At 42.1% G+C, this 18546-nt stretch overlaps 1 protein-coding gene across 1 annotated transcript in view; it reads left to right on the plus strand.

The window, feature by feature from the left end:
- The window catches only part of TBC1D19 (TBC1 domain family member 19), a 74625-nt gene that overhangs the window by 29019 nt on the left and 27060 nt on the right, over positions 1 to 18546 (plus strand). The window contains exons 10-13 of the mRNA XM_081332637.1: positions 1622 to 1660; positions 3136 to 3248; positions 10189 to 10263; positions 11141 to 11203. Coding sequence (XP_081188763.1) covers positions 1622 to 1660; positions 3136 to 3248; positions 10189 to 10263; positions 11141 to 11203 — 290 coding nt within the window. The remainder of the gene's footprint in view (positions 1 to 1621; positions 1661 to 3135; positions 3249 to 10188; positions 10264 to 11140; positions 11204 to 18546) is intronic.

Consider the following 18546-nt stretch of genomic DNA (forward strand, 5'->3'; position numbering starts at 1 on the left):
AAAATGGCACGTTTTTAATCTCTTAAACAGAAATTAACATGATTTTTTTCCCCTCCACATTTCAGTTTATAAATTGACTAGGGATTTTTTTTTGAAGAAACCACTAATATAGGACTGCTATGTTCAGTAAAAAAAAAAGTCTGAGAAATATTTACATGCATGTGATTATGCGTATTCATTTGAATCTTTGTACATGGCTAGAACATGGCTGCCCTTGAGATCCACTCGGAAGCTTCAACTGGTGCAAAGTGCGGCGGCACGGACACTCTTGGGAGCCTCCCGATACTCCCATATCACACCTCTCCTCCGTGCGCTGCACTGGCTTCCGGTTGCCTTCCGTGTGAAGTTCAAGGTGCTAACAATGACATTCAAAGCCCTACATGGCATGGGTCCGGACTACCTACGGGAGCACCTTCTGCCGATGTCAGCACCCCACCGTCCTGTGCGCTCCCACAGAGAGGGCCTCCTCAGGGTGCCACCGCTCAAGGAATGTCGGCTGATGGCCCCCAGGGGGAGGGCATTCTCAGTGGGTGCGCCAGCCCTCTGGAACACCTTACCAACCGAAATCCGGATGGCCCCTGACCTCCGTACCTTCCGTCGCGACTTAAAAACTTTCCTATTCCAGCAGGCTGGCCTGGCATGATAACGTTAATTGGGGTCCCAGTTTGTGTTCATTAGTGTTTCTTATTATTTTATTGTTCGGTCTGTATACCTTCCTTCCTCTGTACACCGCCCCGAGTCCCTCGGGAGAAGGGCGGTTTATAAAAAAACTAATAAATAAATAAATAAAATAAATAAAACATTACATTCAAATAAGATGATGATGATGATGATAATAATACAACAACAACAACAACAACAACAACAACAATAATAATAATAATAATAATAATAATAATAATAATAATTTGGAAGGGATCTTGGAGGTCATCTAGTCCAACCCCCTGCTCAGGCAGGAAACCCTATACCATTTCATAAAAATGGCTGTCCAGTCTCTTCTTAAAAACTTCCAGTGTTGGAGCATTCACCGCTTTGGAGGCAGATTGTTCCACTGGTTAATTGTTCTAACTGTCAGGAAGTTTCTCCTTAGTTCTAGGTTGCTTCTCTCCTTGATGAGTTTCCATCCGCTGCTTCTTGTCCTGCCCTTCAGGTGCTTTGGAGAATAGCTTGACTCCCTCTTCTTTGGGGCAGCCCCTGAGATACTGGAAGACTGCTATCCTGTCCCCTCGTCCTTCTCTTCCTTAAACTAGACATACCCAATTCCAGCAACCGTTCCTTATAGGTTTTGGCCTCCAGTCCTCTAATTATCACTAGTTAATTAATTGTCCTCACTGTCAGGAAGTTTCTCCTTAGTTCTAAGTTGCTTCTCTCTTTGGTTAGTTTCCATCCGTTGCTTCTTGTCCTGCCTTCGTGTGCTTTGGAGAACAGCTTGACTCCTTCTTCTTTGGGGCAGCCCCTGAGATATTGGAACACTGCTATCATGTCCCCCCTCATCCTTCTCTTCGTTAAACTACACATACCCAATTCCAGCAGCCGTTCCCTATATGTTTTAGCCTCCTAATCGAAACTCAAAAATTCTCACAGAACTAATACTTTTACTTTATTCTTATTAACATTTTAGAGCTCTTTGAAAGTGAGCACGTGAGGCTTGGTCAAAAAGGTAAGAGCCGGATACAATAATTGCTTTTAACATACTGTGGTTTTTTTTGTGTGTGTGTTTTTAAAATACAATTGCCATTCGTTTCTATTTTATGTTACATAAGGCGCAGTCATGCTGCAGGAATCACAATTGTCCTAGAGATAAGCCCGTTGAAGATTTCCAAGGAAGCAAGTTTAGGATTATGCTGCAATTGTAAACAATCTGATGTGTAAAAAAGATCAGATAGCCTGCCCATTACAATCACCATTAGCTACGGAAAGAAAGAACTTAACGGGGCTAATTTAAAACAACGGGGTCCCTACATACAGCTCTTTGTCAGAGCTGAATTCCTGGTTTGAGTTTCGCTGGAAAATCACCAGAGCCTCTCTTCTCTTCTACGCACAAAAATATCCTTTACTGGTATTAACGGAGTTATGTCCCTGCATCGGAAAAGAAAATAATTCTGCTTGATGGCTAGTCGCTACTGCACAGCTGGATAGGTCTGCAACCCTGAGCATCCAAAAAAAAAGAGGAAACAAATCATCTATACCAGTACTTTTCAACCTTTTCACAGATTGTACCACTTTTAGGACATGACAGTGTTCAAGTGCCACCACTGTATAGCAAGGCGTCAAAAACGTGACCCCCCCCAAAAAAGGAAAAAAGTACTAGTTTTAATTTCTTCGGTGGGCGTTCCTTTGCTGAATCAGTTTCCCTTTGTACTGATAATGTATGACAAATTTATCTGTCTTTATCAATATGCACCACTACCTTAATGGTCAAGTGGCTGGTTGGTTCTTCTTCCTCTCTCCCTCTCCTCTCTCCTCTCTCCCTCTTTCTCTTTCTCTTTCTCTTTCTCTTTCTCTTTCTCTTTCTGTCTTTTTCTCTTTCTCTTTCTCTCTCTGTCTCTCTCTCTCTCTCTCTCTCTCTCTCTCACACACACACACACACACACACACAGCCTGCTGGGCTCTCCTTCCACAGCCTTTGCTCCTTTATTGAACCCTCTGCTTGTCTCACAGAATCCTCTCCTCTTGTTCCTCTCGTTCTTCGTCCCCTTCTCTTTCTCTGCTGTCTTTTTTCTCTCTCCCTCTCCTGCCAAAACCTCCTCCTTTTATATCCTCTCCTCTCTTCCCCCCCTCCTCTTCTGGGGGCGCCGTTGATTAAAAATTATCCCATGTTCTAAAACACACCGAATTTTCTTTCTCTTTTATCTTTCAAGCCAGTCTATCCATTACTGTGCACTCTTGAAATTTTTCTTCATTAGTTCTTCGTCAGTTGGTAAATTTTTTCATTTCCCCCCCCCCAATGTTGGGCAAATGCAATTCTCGCTGCTGTTAGCCCACGTAAAATTAAATATATACAGGCTCTCTCATCGTTTGCTCCTAGTATTCCTAACAAAAAATAATTCTGGCTTAAAATCTATTCGTTTTGTTTTAATTTTTTTTAGTCCTTTTCTCCAACCATAAGTGTATTTTCATGTACATTTCTTATAGTTCTTATGGAGCAGGACAGCGCAGCCGCACAACAGTATGTGCGACAGGGCTCCCCAAATTCATTAAGAGCAGAGCTGTGGGCATTGATCCTGAATATTTCAAGTCAACCAGAGGTAAGTAGGAACAATAGATTGGAAACACGGATGCCTGTTTGCTGTTCATGCGGCAGCTGCAGTAGGTCTGTGTTTCAGTTCCAGAACTGAACCTTCTAGGAGTCTGGCTTCCTTTGCAGGATCCTAGTGGGGCGTCTAACTTCACTGAACATTTTTGTTCAGACTTTGGACTGTCTAGCACAGGGGTCTTCAAACGTGGCCCTTTGATGACTCATGGATTTCAGCTGCCAGGACTGGAAGCTAAAACATATCGGGAACGGTTGCTGGAATTGGGTATGTGTAGTTTAACGAAGAGAAGGGTGAGGGGTGACATGATAGCAGTCTTCCAGTATCTCAGGGGCTGCCACAAAGAAGAGGGAGTCAAGCTGTTCTCCAAAGTGCCCAAAGGCAGGACAAGAAGCAACGGATGGAAACTAACCAAGGAGAGAAGCAACGTAGAACTAAGGAGAAACTTCCTGACAGTTAGAACAATTAACCAGTGGAACAACCTGCCTCCAGAAGCGGTGAATGCTCCAACACTGGAAGTTTTTAAGAAGAGACTGGACAGCTATTTGCCTGAAATGGTATAGGGTTTCCTGCCTGAGCAGGGGGTTGGACTAGATGACCTCCAAGGTCCCTTCCAACTTACTTATTATTATTATTATTAATTCCTCAGCCAGCGTGCCTGGCTGAGGAATTCTGGGAGTTGAAGTCCGCAAGTCATCAAAGGGCCTTGTTTGAAGACCTCTGGTCTAGCATAACATTTTTTTTAAAAAAAACCTAGCGGGCTCTCCTTACAACAATACATTCTGCTGAAGTTGCAACATATTCCTAGTTCCCAGAAGTGTCTGGTACTGTTCCTCCCGTTTGCATCTAAAGAAGAAGAATTGAGCGCAATGTCTGCTTCCCCTTTTGCGGGAATGCCTAAAGAAACATCAGCAGCCTTCTTCCCAATGCAGGATGAACTGAATGGTATAGAGCAGGGGTAGGGAACCTTGGCTCTTTTATGACTCATGGGCTTCAACTCCCAGAATTCCTGAGCCAGCACGGCTCAGCTTGGAAACCTCTCCCTTTCCCCTAAGCGTGGCTGGCTCAGGAATTCTGGGAGTTGAAGTCCATGACTCATAAAAGAGCCGAGGTTGCCTACCCCCTGGCCTAAAGCAGGGGGGTCTTCAAACTGGGCCCTTTGATGACTTGCGGACTTCAATTCCCAGAATTCCAGCTGAGGGATTCTGGGAGTTGAAGTCCACAAGTCATCAAAGGGCCCAGTTTGAAGAGCCCTGAAATAGACTTGTTAATGTCAGCACAACAGCTTTCCCTTTTGAGTTGAACCACCCCTCCCCCCCAGACACAAAGGTTTTGATATGTAAACATGGAAAATAAATATAACGACATTTTAATTTCCTTTCGGAGATGGTCACCAGAAAAAGAAGAAAACTTTGGAATTTCCATAGCATTCCATTTCCTATTCCTTCACATATAAGGGTTTTCTCTTTAAGCTTCTCAAGCATCAAGGATTGCTTTTAAGAAGGGAACAGATTTCAGACTCTCGACTCTGACTCTCTAAATTCCAGTGTTACTAATCCTGTTCTGCCATTCTCTCCTTCATTAAAAAGGAAATTAAATTGACCTTGGGGTTCCAGCCAGAGAAAGAATTGCTAACTGTAGAAATAATATCAGTTTGAAGTGTTAGTGTAAGGGAGTAAAGTTAAAGCATGTTATCATTAGACAATCTTTCCTCCTTTGGTTTCTTCAGAATTATTGGGGAAAAATGGCTAATTGGAATTGCATAACTGTTTTCTCATAAAGATTATAGAATTTAAAGCAATTATGGGATAAATTTAGCTATAACCTCTCAGAGTTTTTATAGTTTAAGTAGATTTTGACTTTATGAAAAATCACTTCGATACTTAATTTAATTTGCAAAGTATTTATATGCATAGTTATTTGGGGGGGGGGGTTAAATAGAGGGACTATATATTATTTTTATATAATTCTTCAAAAAAATTCTTCCAGCCTTGTCCCCCAGGCGTAAGGGTTGAATAGAATAGAGCTGGAAGGGACCTTGGAGGTCTTCTAGTCCAGCCCCCTGCTCAAACAGTAGAACCTATACCATCTCAGACAAGTGACTGTCTAGCCTCTTCTTAAAAATCTCTAGCGATGGAGCGCCCACAATTTCTGGAGGCAAGCTGTTCCACTGGTTAATTTTATGAAAAAAAAGATTTGTATGATCATTAGAACACAACTTGGAGCAGCTCACAAAAATAATAAAATTACAAACAATTAAGATCATAAAAAGTAAAACCAAGAATTAAAGAAAAGAAGAAGAAAGAAATCCCTCGGGCTCCAACACAATTGGAATATTAGTGTGGGAGTTTTGGCATCAATCTAGTTGATTTTGTGTTTTGTTGAGCCTCAACACAGTGTTGGTAGTAATTTTATTTTAATGCAGTTGTCTGTTTTTTGTCAGGGCCCACTTCAAAACCTCATCCCAAGGAAGCAGAACTCATGGAAGCCGTTTCTTCCAAAAGGAACTTTTATTAGGAGAAGCTGATAGCAGGCATGATAGACAGGATCTGAGGGTTTCCCACTCAGATCAATAGGTTAAAAGTGTCCCAAGGAAACCCCACCCCATAGTTCAGTGATGGCGAACCTTTTAGAGACCGAGTGCCCAAACTGCAACCCAAAACCCATTTATGTATCGTCGGGTGCCGAGTGGGCGTGGCCCATTGGGTAGGCATGGCTGCGGTGGTAACGGCAGACTGGGTGGGACTAAAAAGTTCAATCAATTCCAACTTTGCGAGCTCTTTTTTTTCTCGCAAGAAATTGAAACTGATTGATTGATTGAACCTTTTTTTTTGCACACGGTGGTGGAGGCCTAAAGCGAAAAGGTTTTACAAAACCCAGCTTGAAGGCCTAGGACTGGGATGATGGCGCGCGTGCCCACAGAGAGGGCTGTGGGTGCCGCCCGTGGCACGCGTACCATAGGTTCGCCACCACGGCCGTAGTTCATCCGGTCAGTTCGAATGGGGCAATTCTCCAGGTGTTAAGTCCGTTGTGGGACAGAGAACGCCGGGCTGCAGTGATGTTTTGTCGGCTCTTCACACCTTGCCTTGCAAACGCGGAGATAAACCAGTTGACGGAGGCGCATTCCTTTCTCCTCCCCCAATTTTCTAGCTGACGTCAAGGGGAGAGTTAGTTCACAGAGGAAGTATGCAGAAACAGCAAAGTGTTGCAGTGTAGCGACAGAGGAAACCAAAGCAATAACCCGCAGTGCTTTTTCCCTCTGGGCCTCCAGGAGCATGGCAGAACCCAGAATTGTAGAGAGAATAAAGTTCAAGTTAAGGAAAGAAAAGAGCCCCCTTAGAAAATGGGTTCTGACATTTCTATTTTGTTTCCTGCCAGAGTTTCTGGGAGAGGGAGACTGCCCTATGAATTGGTTTAATACCTAAAATAAATGATGCCCCCCCAATACGTTTGGGAATTACAGGGCAAAATAGAATTCAAGCAAAGGAAATATTAAATTCATTTGAAAAGATAAGGTTTAATTCAATTTCCTGGAATCCTTGAAATGATCGAAAGTATATATATATATATATATACTGCATATATAAATAAATACTTGTCATGGAAATCAGTCATTTAAACAATGTTTCTGGAAATCTAGTGGCGTTGAACAGTCACTGTGAAATTTTTGTGTTATCGTTCTATCTAAGTCAGGGCTTTTCAACCTTTTCACCCATTGTACCACTTTTAGGAAATGGCAGCATCCGAGTATCACCAGTCACCTAGCAAGGTGTCAAAAACTTGATGACCAACAAAAAGAAAAGGAAAAAAAAAGGAAAAAAGTGATGAAATACAGGTAGCCCTTGACTTACAACAATTCACTTAGTGACTGTTCAAAGTTACAATGGCACTGAAAAAAGTGCCCCCCAAGCCACAGCTGAGCAAGACACCTGCCCGCCCACCCAGCGCTGATCCTGGAGCCTGGCGCTGATCCTGGCACTTCTGCTGAGCCCTGACAGCCCTGCAGCTCCAGCTGTCTCTCACTCAGGCTTGTGTGGTGCTGCCACCGGTTCAGCTCCTTCCGCTCCCCCGCTACCACTTTTCTAGGATGGTCGTGTACCACCTGCCAGGTGCCAATGTACCACAGGTGGTACCCGTACCACTGGTTGAAAAGCCCTGGGGTAGACTTCCCAACAGGTAATCCTTGATTTAACGGCCACGATTGAGCCCAAAATTTCTCTTGCTAAGTGGGACAGTCGTTAAGTGAGTTGTGCGCCCTTTTATGGCTTTTCTTGCCACCACCGTTAAGTGAATCACTGCAGTTGTTAAATTAGAAACAGGGTTGTTAAGCGAATCTGGCTTCCCCCATTGACTTGGCTTGGCAGAAGGTCACAAAAGGGGGAATCACATGACCCTGGGATACTGCAACCGTCGTGAATGTGAGCCAGTTGGCCAAGCAGCTGAATTTTGATCATGTGACCCTGGAGATAGATGCTGCTGCCCCAGTTGCAAGTGTGAAAAACGGTCGCAAGTCACTTTTCCCAGGGTCGTAACTTTGAACGGTCGCTAAATGAACTGTTGTAAGTGGAGGACTACCTTGTACTATAACTTACTTTCCACCGTGACTTTATTTGCATTTACTGACACTTACATTATTTGCATATTCTGAATGAGTCTTGGTTCATTTTCTCTTTATAAGTAGCAACGCCTTTACCCTTGCATCGTTGAGCGTACTGCAGATTCTGCCATCTGATCAATAAAAGGCATTCCCTAACAGCGCAGCTAACCCCCTAAAATCGACCAAATTGTGTTTGTGAAAAAAAAATCATAAGTATCGTAAGCACAGTGTTAACTGCGCCTGCTGTGTAACTACATATTTTCTTCTGCTTTCTTTTCCCCCCCCCCCATTTATTTTCATTATTTTTTTATAAATCACAAATGCTAGTGCAGGGGTCTTCAAACTTGGCCCTTTCATGACTGGTGGACTTCAACTCCCAGAATTCCTCAGCGAGGCACGCTGGCTGAGGAATTCTGGGAGTTGAAGTCCACGAGTCATAAAAGGGCCAGGTTTGAAGAGCCCTGAGCTAGTGGAATTGCTCTCTTTCTACCTGTTCGCTGATGTAAGTCAACCACCTGTTTTCTATCCTCATGGAGCCAGATGCCACAAGGAAGCTATTCTCGGTATTATGTCTAACCTAAGAATTGTCTGCGGATGTAACCCAGTCAAGCAGATAATTAACTTATGCTCTGCAATTGTAAAATTGTTGAATCCTTATGCAGTATTTTCGGAAGGCATAGCAATTCAATTTGTAAAGCTAGGAGGAACTTCATTGTTTGTTATTCTCCTGCTACGAAGAAATGGATTATTGTGCATAAAGGTTGGGAAAATGAGAAGCCGAAGCAATATGTGTTATATGTTCAAGAGAAAAATTGAATTCATTAATGCCCGTGGATTTTTTTTAAAGTTCTTTTTTCCCCCAGTCTGTTGCCTTTAGTTTTTAAATCACTACAATATCACACTTTTTAATTTTTTTTATAACTCCCACTGTATTTCTTTTGTCGTTGTTTGTATTTGTTTTAAAAATTTTTACAAAAATGAAATCCTATCCTACAAATGTCCCTTAATCACCTTTCAGGTCCGCTCTTGAACGACAGTTTCTGTGTTAATCATAGAATATAAATGCTTATGGAAATGAATCTTACATTTCCTTGTTTTAAAATGTTAATTATTCCTTTTTTGGTTATGTTTCATTCGTTTTGATGATAACTTATCTAACCATGTTTCTGAGATTATATCCGAATATCCCCGAAGAACCTTTTCCTAATTCCACTTTTTATTTTTGGAACTCATTTATTTATGTAAGAAATTCAGGTCTGCCTTCTCCACTATAATCAGAGCTGGTTATATAAGAGCTTTAGAACAATAATATTTAAAAACACTGACATCATTATTACAGCCAAAAACCCTCATATACCACATCAAACAGGCAATAAATTAAATTCATTCACAGAAAAGGTAAATATAAAATATTTTTATCGAGGCGGTTTCACAACTAAACAGCTAGCGGTTTTTTAAATTGTGTGGTTTTCAGTAACATTTGTTGATTTTTAGAATTACCTGTTCACAGGTGTGCGTATGTGTGTGTGAAATTACCCGTGCCAGTTGTTTAGCTGGTACAAGTCTTCATATGCATCAATTTCTTAATGATGTGATATATCAACGTAGTATATGTGTGGACCCATATTTTGCAATTAACAGGTAGAAATTTCGTCAACAGGCAGATTTTTCTAAGTGCCATCCAAGATTTTTCGGTATGGCACTACTATGGCTGGTTTATGCCATCATCTTTCAGTTTCCATTTTCAGATCTTAATAGTTTGTGATCTTTGCCAATTCTTCTATCCTCTACTATCCTCTGGTATTGCCTCATCAATTAGCCATGCATTATTCTTTTCCGCCATAGTTAAATCTCGTTTATTATGAACTAAGACTACCAATCTGTGCTCGGATATCCCACAGTGTTATAAGCCAGGGGTGTCAAACTGCCGGCCCCGCGGGCCAGATGCGTCGTGCTGAAATCGCGCCCACCCCATTGCCGGCAATGGGGGGAAAAGTCGCAATACGTCGCGACACGTCATGTGATGTTGCGAGTTTGACACACCCCTGATTTAAGCTGCCCATTTTTACTATTTTTTCAACTCTATTCCCACCAGTTTTTCATTACTACCACATGATAATTTTTACAGGTGGTCCAATGAATCGTTTTGGCAACTGCATTATGTTGTAGTGTGTGGTCAGTTTGTGCAGTTTTCTTGCATGAGCTGAGTAGATAATCTGTTGGTTCTGCCTCTTTGCACAAGCTCCACTTTGAAACATTTGATGCTTCCCCCCCCCAGTTCTGGCCTTGATTGCGTTCGCTCAAATTTAATTACTATTATTAATTATTTCATTTTAGGATATCTTGTACTATGAACAACTGAAGTCTAATGTGATCCAGTACAATCTTTTGGTGGACAGTCTGATTTACAAAGTGAGTAATTTTTGATTTGCTTATTTCTGTCAGTAATTAATGTGTTAACTCAGCCTTTAGGCTTTATGTAGTGAAAAGGAATGTTTGTTGTGAAATTAAAACCTGTGCTTAATTAACGGCCTTTTATAATGACTAATCTTACTAATTGTGTTCTGCTTGCAAGAATACAATAGAATAGAATAGTATAGATATTGCAATAGAATAGAATAGAATAGATATTGGAATGGAATGGAATGGAATGGAATGGAATAGATATTGGAATGGAATGGAATAGAATAGAATAATGGAATAGAATAGAATAGAATAGAATAGAATAGAATAGAATAGAATAGAATAGAATAGAATAGAATAGAATAGAATAGAATAGATATTGGAATGGAATGGAATGGAATGGAATGGAATGGAATAGAATAGAATAGAATAGAATAGAATAGAATAGAATAGATATTGGAATGGAATGGAATGGAATGGAATGGAATGGAATAGAATAGAATAGAATAGAATAGAATAGAATAGAATAGAATAGATATTGGAATGGAATGGAATGGAATGGAATAGAATAGAATAGAATAGAATAGAATAGAATAGAATAGAATAGAATAGAATAGATATTGGAATGGAATGGAATAGAATAGAATAATGGAATAGAATAGAATAGAATAGAATAGAATAGAATAGAATAGAATAGAATAGAATAGAATAGAATAGATATTGGAATGGAATGGAATGGAATGGAATGGAATAGAATAGAATAGAATAGAATAGAATAGAATAGAATAGAATAGAATAGAATAGAATAGTGCTGGGTCTTTTTATATTGTGTACAGTGTGGAAAATATGTTGCTTAGCTTCAGAAAGTTACATTTTTTGATTTCAGGATGTGAAACTGACAGCCAGCAATGATGACTATTACTTCGTGTTTGAGGATTACCTATATCAGGTAAGTGTTTACGTAGAGCAAATGGCAAATCATATGTCACTGGAAGAAGGACATCTGGGGCAGAGTATAGTTTGTTCTGTTTACTTTGTAGATCAAATAAAACTTGTAATGCAACAGCTGCTCTAAGTCGAGCTACAGTGCATTGCTATGTGGATCTACACAAGAGTGAATTCCATTATGTTTTGTGGGGCTTATCTTTTAAGTAAATCTGTAGAGAAATGGCTTACTGAGCAACTATATAAATCATTACCTATTAAGAAATCATTCAGTTGTTGCCTGTGGATTGTTAACATCAACCATAGACAGCTCTGAATCAATAAAGTTAAATAAAGATAAGGTATCTGTTGGATAAGTTCAAACCATTGTTGAATCCCTTGCAAACTTCCTGTAAAATCTGCCAGCCCGTACAGTTTGGTTGATTGATTTCACCAGCTAATCTCTGAATTATAGAGACCTAGGACTTTGCAACTGGATCAAAGCAATTTCAGTACTCTTTCTTAATTTCTGCTGTTCATTGCAGTCATTCTGTGGACTGTTTGGGATATTTTAATAGCAATAAGACCCCCCCCCCCTTGTTCAGAACAGTATGTACTATATCATGCATACAATATATCAACCCGTACGAAGCATTGTGCAGCTTTGTAATTCGTATCGCCGGTTTCAAACAGCACTGGGCAGATGAAACATTTATTTAGTGTATTTGATTTATGCATATTGATATCCATTCCTTACTGAGCAAGACAACCGCATCACAGCGAGTCTCGGCATGATGCTGAAATATGATGGATTGGTAGGAAGAACCAGTAAAAAAAAATATCTTTAAAAGAATCCCAAACAAAACAAAATAAACCCTACTCCAGAGTATACAGTCAGTGGAAAAAAGAAAACGAGTCAGCCATGCTAAAACAATACTTCAATGCCAAATTCCTGGAGAAAATCACAATTGTTATGAGGCCAGTGGGTCCTGAGAGAGACACGGTTGGGTGGTGGGCACATTACTCAAGGTGGTTGGTTAAATTTTTCGTCAATGAAACCTAACAGGAAAAAGAAGGAGGGGCATGATAAGGGCAACAAAATCAAAACATACTAACAAAGAAAAAACCAAACAAACAGGGAGGCAGGAAGTGTTAAACATTCCCTCCTTCTAAGGATGTCCCTCTAGGGCAGGGGTCTTCGAACTTGGCCCTTTTATGACTTGTGGACTTCAACTCCCAGAATTCCTCAGTCGGCCATTTTGATGAAACTGCGGGCTTGCATCCAGACCAGGGGTCTTCGAACTTGGCCCTTTTCTGACTTGTGGACTTCAACTCCCAGGATTCCTCAGTCGGCCATTTTGATGAAACTGCGGGCTTGCATCCAGACCAGGGGTCTTCGAACTTGGCCCTTTTCTGACTTGTGGACTTCAACTCCCAGAATTCCTCAGTCGGCCATTTTGATGAAACTGCGGGCTTGCATCCAGACCAGGGGTCTTCGAACTTGGCCCTTTTCTGACTTGTGGACTTCAACTCCCAGGATTCCTCAGTCGGCCATTTTGATGAAACTGCGGGCTTGCATCCAGACCAGGGGTCTTCGAACTTGGCCCTTTTCTGACTTGTGGACTTCAACTCCCAGAATTCCTCAGTCGGCCATTTTGATGAAACTGCGGGCTTGCATCCAGATGAAACTGCGGGCTTGCATCCAGACCAGGGGTCTTCGAACTTGGCCCTTTTCTGACTTGTGGACTTCAACTCCCAGGATTCCTCAGCCAGAATTCTGGGAGTTGAAGTCCACAAGTCATAAAAGGGCCAGGTTTGAAGACCCCTGGTCTAGTGAGACCGAGAAGAAAGGCTTCCCCCCCCAAAAAAAAACCTTTTTGGAGAGGGGATTGTAGTGGGCTGCAGGCCGAAGGTTGGGGACCCCTGCTGTAGAACATCATCCCTCCAGACATAAGATTGGCCCCCACTTACGTCCCTGAAGACCTGGCTTTGCCAATAGGCTTGTGGACCCCAATGAGGGAGGAAACCCATTGTGGCTTGTCAATGAGGTAGGGGTTATTGCTTTTTTTTTGTTTTTGGGTTTTTATCCTTGTAAGCCACCTAGCGCAGAGTTCTCCAACCTTTCCAGGCTCGCGGCATGGAGGGGAGAGCAGCTTCCAAATTACTGCGTGCATGCGCCTGCATGCACGCAAGGAGGCCCACTTCCACCGCTGCAGTACTAGCAGCCCTGTTTGTGCATGCGCTGGAGCCATGCGCATGCCGAACGTGGCCCTGCGCACGCACACACGCACGCGCTAGCGGCCTGTTTGTGCATGCGCAAATGGGGCGTGCACACACACACATACAGCGCGCTAGCATCCCCATGTGTGCCCCGGTGCGTGCGTAAACGGGGCCATGGGCCCTAGCGTGAGTGAGGGGGAATGCACACCCACAGATGCACGCCCCGGCCAGCCATATCCGTGGCCTGCTGGCCAAGAGCCCGGGGCTCAGTACCACGGCCCATAAGGTGGGGGACCCCTGACCTAGAGTCATTGAGAGTGAGTGGGGTGGCCCTATCAATTTTCTTAAATAAATAAAAGAAAACAGGGGGGGGGGTTGGTACGTGAAGCATTATAGCTGCAGTTATTCTAAGCATGGCTTTTGTTTGCAGTGAAGATTAATGAGCAGTAGCCATGGCTTTTGAAGAAAAGGTGGCATAAAGGAGAAATTTGGGTCCTTTTATTTATTTATTTATTTTATTATTGGGACTTATATGCCGCCCTATCTCCCGAAGGACTCAGGGTGGCTAACAACAATAACATACAATAAATACAGAAGTTAAGATAAAATTAAAATTAAAGGCCCCTGTACAATAAATAAACTTTTAGGTGTTCTTCTGGAAAGGGCATCAGGAAAAAATAATAATACAAGTTTTAAACATTTAAAGATGATTTAAAGATAAAGGGAACCAACAAATATCTGGCGTGCCCAGTCTTGGGCATATATAAAAGAAGTAAACCTATAATATATAATAGAATTTACTACTATGACTCTTGGAAAGGCACCCATAATTTATGCATCCATGATATATTATTACCTTTGTTTCTACTGAAAAGGAAGCTGTGTGTGTGTGTGCTTGTAGTTGTCTACGTTGCTTCTTTTAAATCTCTGGTAATGAAGGGTTATCACATTTGCAAATTTGCTAAGCACATTTGATTATAATGTCAGTATAAATGTCATGGGATTAGCATCTCATTTTCAAGGTTACTTTCAGCTCAATTAGTCAAAGCTGTTGAGAGTGGGTGTTTTTTTTTTTTTTTTTTGTAGCTGCATCAGACAAAGCATCCCTTATCAGCTCAGCCGATAAAGAGTATTTGGTATATTCTGAGAATAAAGCACAGGCATCGTTAAGCTATTTGCCTAGTTGCCTTGCAGTGAAGAGAGCTTGCAAAATAAAGGCTTGCCATATTCCAAGATGCTATCTGACTTAAAACCACAGCCCTAAGAATAATAGACCGAAACCTCTATGTATTTAAATAAAAGAAAGCTGCATTACCCAAGCTGTAAAACACCAGGATGACATTTTTGTACATGTGCCAGGTGCTAGGCATTCCATAGGGACGGAGTGGGCGTCACCTTCTGCCTAGCCAGCATTTTATATTTGTAGGTCGGCTTCACAGATGAAACAGTCCTAGGTCTTCATAGCTAGACCTATGAAGATCTAATCTTTGCAAGGGATATAGCTGCCGGTGGCTCAGTGGGTTAGGACGCTGAGCTTGTCGATCGGAAGGTCGGCAGTTTGGCGGGTCGAATCCTGAGTGCCGCGTAACAGAGTGAGCGCCTGTTACTCGTCCCAGCTTCTGCCAACCTAGCAGTTCGAAAGCACGTAAAAATGCAAGTAGAAAAATAGGGACCACTCCGGTGGGAAGGTAACAGCGCTCCGTGCGCCTTTGGCGTCTAGTCATGCCGGCCACATGACCACGGAGACGTCCTCGGACAAGCGCTGGCTCTTCGGCTTTGAAACGGAGATGAGCACCGGCCCCTAGAGTCGGAAACGACTAGCACCCATGTGCGGGGGAACCTTTACCTTTACCTTAGCTGCCGGTGACACCAAATGCAGCTTTCAAATCACCTTAAGAGAAATTAAAGAGAACCAGCTGACAGGGAACATCTGTGCAACCCGTAAGCTGCATCAACAGAAGGATAGTATCAAGATCACATAAAGTGTTAGTACGATACCGATTTATTTATTTATTTATTTATTTATTTATTTATTTATTTATTTATTTATTTATTTATTTATTTATTTATTTATTTATTTATTTATTTATTTATTTATGGATGGGACTTATATCCCGCCCTATCTCCCGAGGGACTCAGGGCGGCTAACAACAACAAAAATTAAAGGTCTCTGTACAGTAAATTAAAATTAAAAATTTTATACTGCTCTGGTGAGACCACACTTGGTATACAGGTAGTTCTCCGCTTACAATGGTTCGCTTAACGACCGTTTGAAGTTACAAAACTGAAAAGGAATTGTCTGGTCAAACCGAGTTACTTATTATACCTGTATGCAGGATAATAAATTTATTTATTTATTTATTTATTTATTTTATTTTAAATCCCATTTATATCCCGCCCTTCCCCGAAGACTCAGGGCGGCTTACAATTGAAGCACAAACCAATGTGCTTAGCAGTAGCCTTCATTCTATGTATATGCCTGCTTATTAGGGCTTTCGCCCCCCCCCCAGCGGCATTATTACAAAGTCAGCTTGTTGCCCCCAACAATCTGGGTCCTCATTTTACCTACCTCGGAAGGATGGAAGGCTGAGTCAACCTTGAGCCTGGTGGGATGCCCAGTGTTCTTCTGCAAGAATCATTGTTTGAAATAAACTTTTTAAGATACTGTGTTGGTTACTGTCACAGTTTAGTGCATGTTGCATAATAGCTGAAATAAAGTTGATTCATTATTGGTCCTCATTTTAGATCATTACTTTGAGCTAGTTTGTTTAAGGACTGTTCAGTGTTACAACAGCACTTTAAAAAGTGACTTACGACCATTTTTCACACTTATGATCATGTGATTTACATTCAGAGGCTTGGTGACTGACCCACATTTATGACCGTCACAGTGCCCAGAGGTCATGTGATCCCCTTTTGCGATTTTCTGACGAACAAACTCAAGGGGGAGCCAGCTTCACTTAACAACCATGTCACTAACTTAACAACCCACAGTGAACCCCTGAACAACGGTGGCAAGAAAAGTCCTAAAATGGGGCAAAACTCACTTAAACAAATGTCTCACTTAGCAACAAAAGTTTTGGGCACCCTTGTGGCTGTAAGTCAAGGATTACCTGTATAGCCTTCTGTATAACTTTGAATCGATGGCAGATAGAGAGAAAGGAGGGCTATGAATAATCGGCCGAGAACGGAGAAGAGTCGGTGGGAGGACATGGCGACAAGTTGAAGTAAAGCATAAATTTGGGGCTCCATTGTGGTCGTAAGTTGAGGACTACCTGTACTGTTTCTAGTTTTGGTGACTACGATACAAAAAAGATGTTGAGACTCAGAGCGCTGAGAGGAGCAATAAAGACGATTAGGGGACTGGGCAATAGAACATAAGGAGAATGGCAACGGAGACTGTTTAGGCTCGGGGTAGCCAACCTTGGCTCTTTTAATGACTCGTGGACTTCAACTCCCAGAATTCCTCAGCTAGCATGGCTCAGCTTGGAAACCTCTCCCTTGCCCCTCAACATGGCTGGCTGGGGAATTCTGGGAGTTGAGGTTCACGAGTCATAAAGCGGCCTACGCCTAGGCCAGGGGTAGGCAACCCTTGGCTCTTTTATGACTCATGGACTTCAACTGCCAGAATTCCTAAGCCAGCATGGCTCAGCTTGGAAACCTCTCCCTTTCCCCTCAGCATGGCTGGCTCAGGAATTCTGGGAGTTGAAGTCCATGAGTCATAAAAGAGCCAAGGTTGCCTACCCCTGGCTTAGTCTAATGAAGAGATGGACGAGGGGAGACAGGATAGCAGTCTTCCAATATCTCAGGAGCTGCCCCAAAGAAGAGGGAGTCAAGCTATTCTCCAAAGCACCTGAAGGCAGGACAAGAAGAAGCAACGGATGGAAACTAACCAAGGAGAGAAGCAACCTAGTAGAAATTTCTCGACAGTGAGAACAATAAAGCAATGGAATAGTTTGCCTTCAGACATTGTGGGTGCCCCATCACTGGAGGTTTTTAAGAAAAGATTGGAGAGTCACTTATCTGGAATGGTACAGGATCTACTCGTGCAGGGAGTTGGACTAGAACAGGGGTCTCCAATCCCCAGTTCATGGACCGGGACCGGGCCGTGGCATGCCAGCAACTGGTCCACACAAACAAGCAAAGCCCCATCCGTGGGATGCAAGCAGCACACAAAACCACGCACCCTCCGGTCCGGGGGAAAAACCTCTCTCCACGGAACCGGTCCCTGGTGCCCAAAAGGTTGGGGGACCTCTGGACTAGAAAGACCTCCAAGATGCCTTTTTGTGAACTTGCTTTAATTTTCTACCTTCAGAAGTCGTGGAGGGTGGATTTCGTAAAATTCTCATTATCGTTGAGTTAATAACCAGGCAGCTCAGGCAGAACCGGAAGGTGGAACATTCCTTCCTGTGTTCTGTTTTGTCGTGGTTTTTGTTTTTATGAATCGCAGAGACAAAAGCTATTTCGACCATTTCTGAAAAGAATTGTCTGGTCAAACAGAGTTACTTATATAGCAGACACAGATCCTCAGGTTCCCGACCTAATTGCCAAATTCTGCTTCCGAGCGATAAGATATGCTGTCAGATGTTCGTTTCTTTGGGACTGTTTATAATGGATATATATATATATATATATATATATATATATATATATATATATATATATATATATATATATGTGTGTGTGTGTGTGTGTGTGTGTGTGTGTGTGTGTGTGTGTGTGTGTGTGTGATATGTTAACTCTTTAGATTACCTTGCTAGGCCCCAAACATGGGGCAAATCTTTATTTCCTGTTTTCAGCCTTATCTCAAAGGCCATCGAACAGGCTGTAGTCACACCGGACAGTTCATATATTTGTTTAAATTACTAACAAAGAATATATATATATAAATAGCTGTTGGATATGCACCAAGAGGACAGAACGTTTCCCATTTGTGTATAATTTCGTGAAGTCTGCTCTGCGTCTGCATGTGTCAGGCTCAAGGCCAAAGACACAGGGAAAGGCAGTTGATTAGTGGATATAATCTTAACGAACCTAAGGCTATACAGGCAGTCCTCTACTTAGGACCACAGTTCAGCCCCAAATTTCCTTTGCTAAGCGAGGCATTTGTCAAGTGAGTTTTGCCCCATTTTATGACCTTACTTGCCA

Source organism: Vipera berus, assembly GCF_964194415.1.
Source record: "Vipera berus genome assembly, chromosome: 7".
NCBI classification, from domain to species: domain Eukaryota; kingdom Metazoa; phylum Chordata; class Lepidosauria; order Squamata; family Viperidae; genus Vipera; species Vipera berus.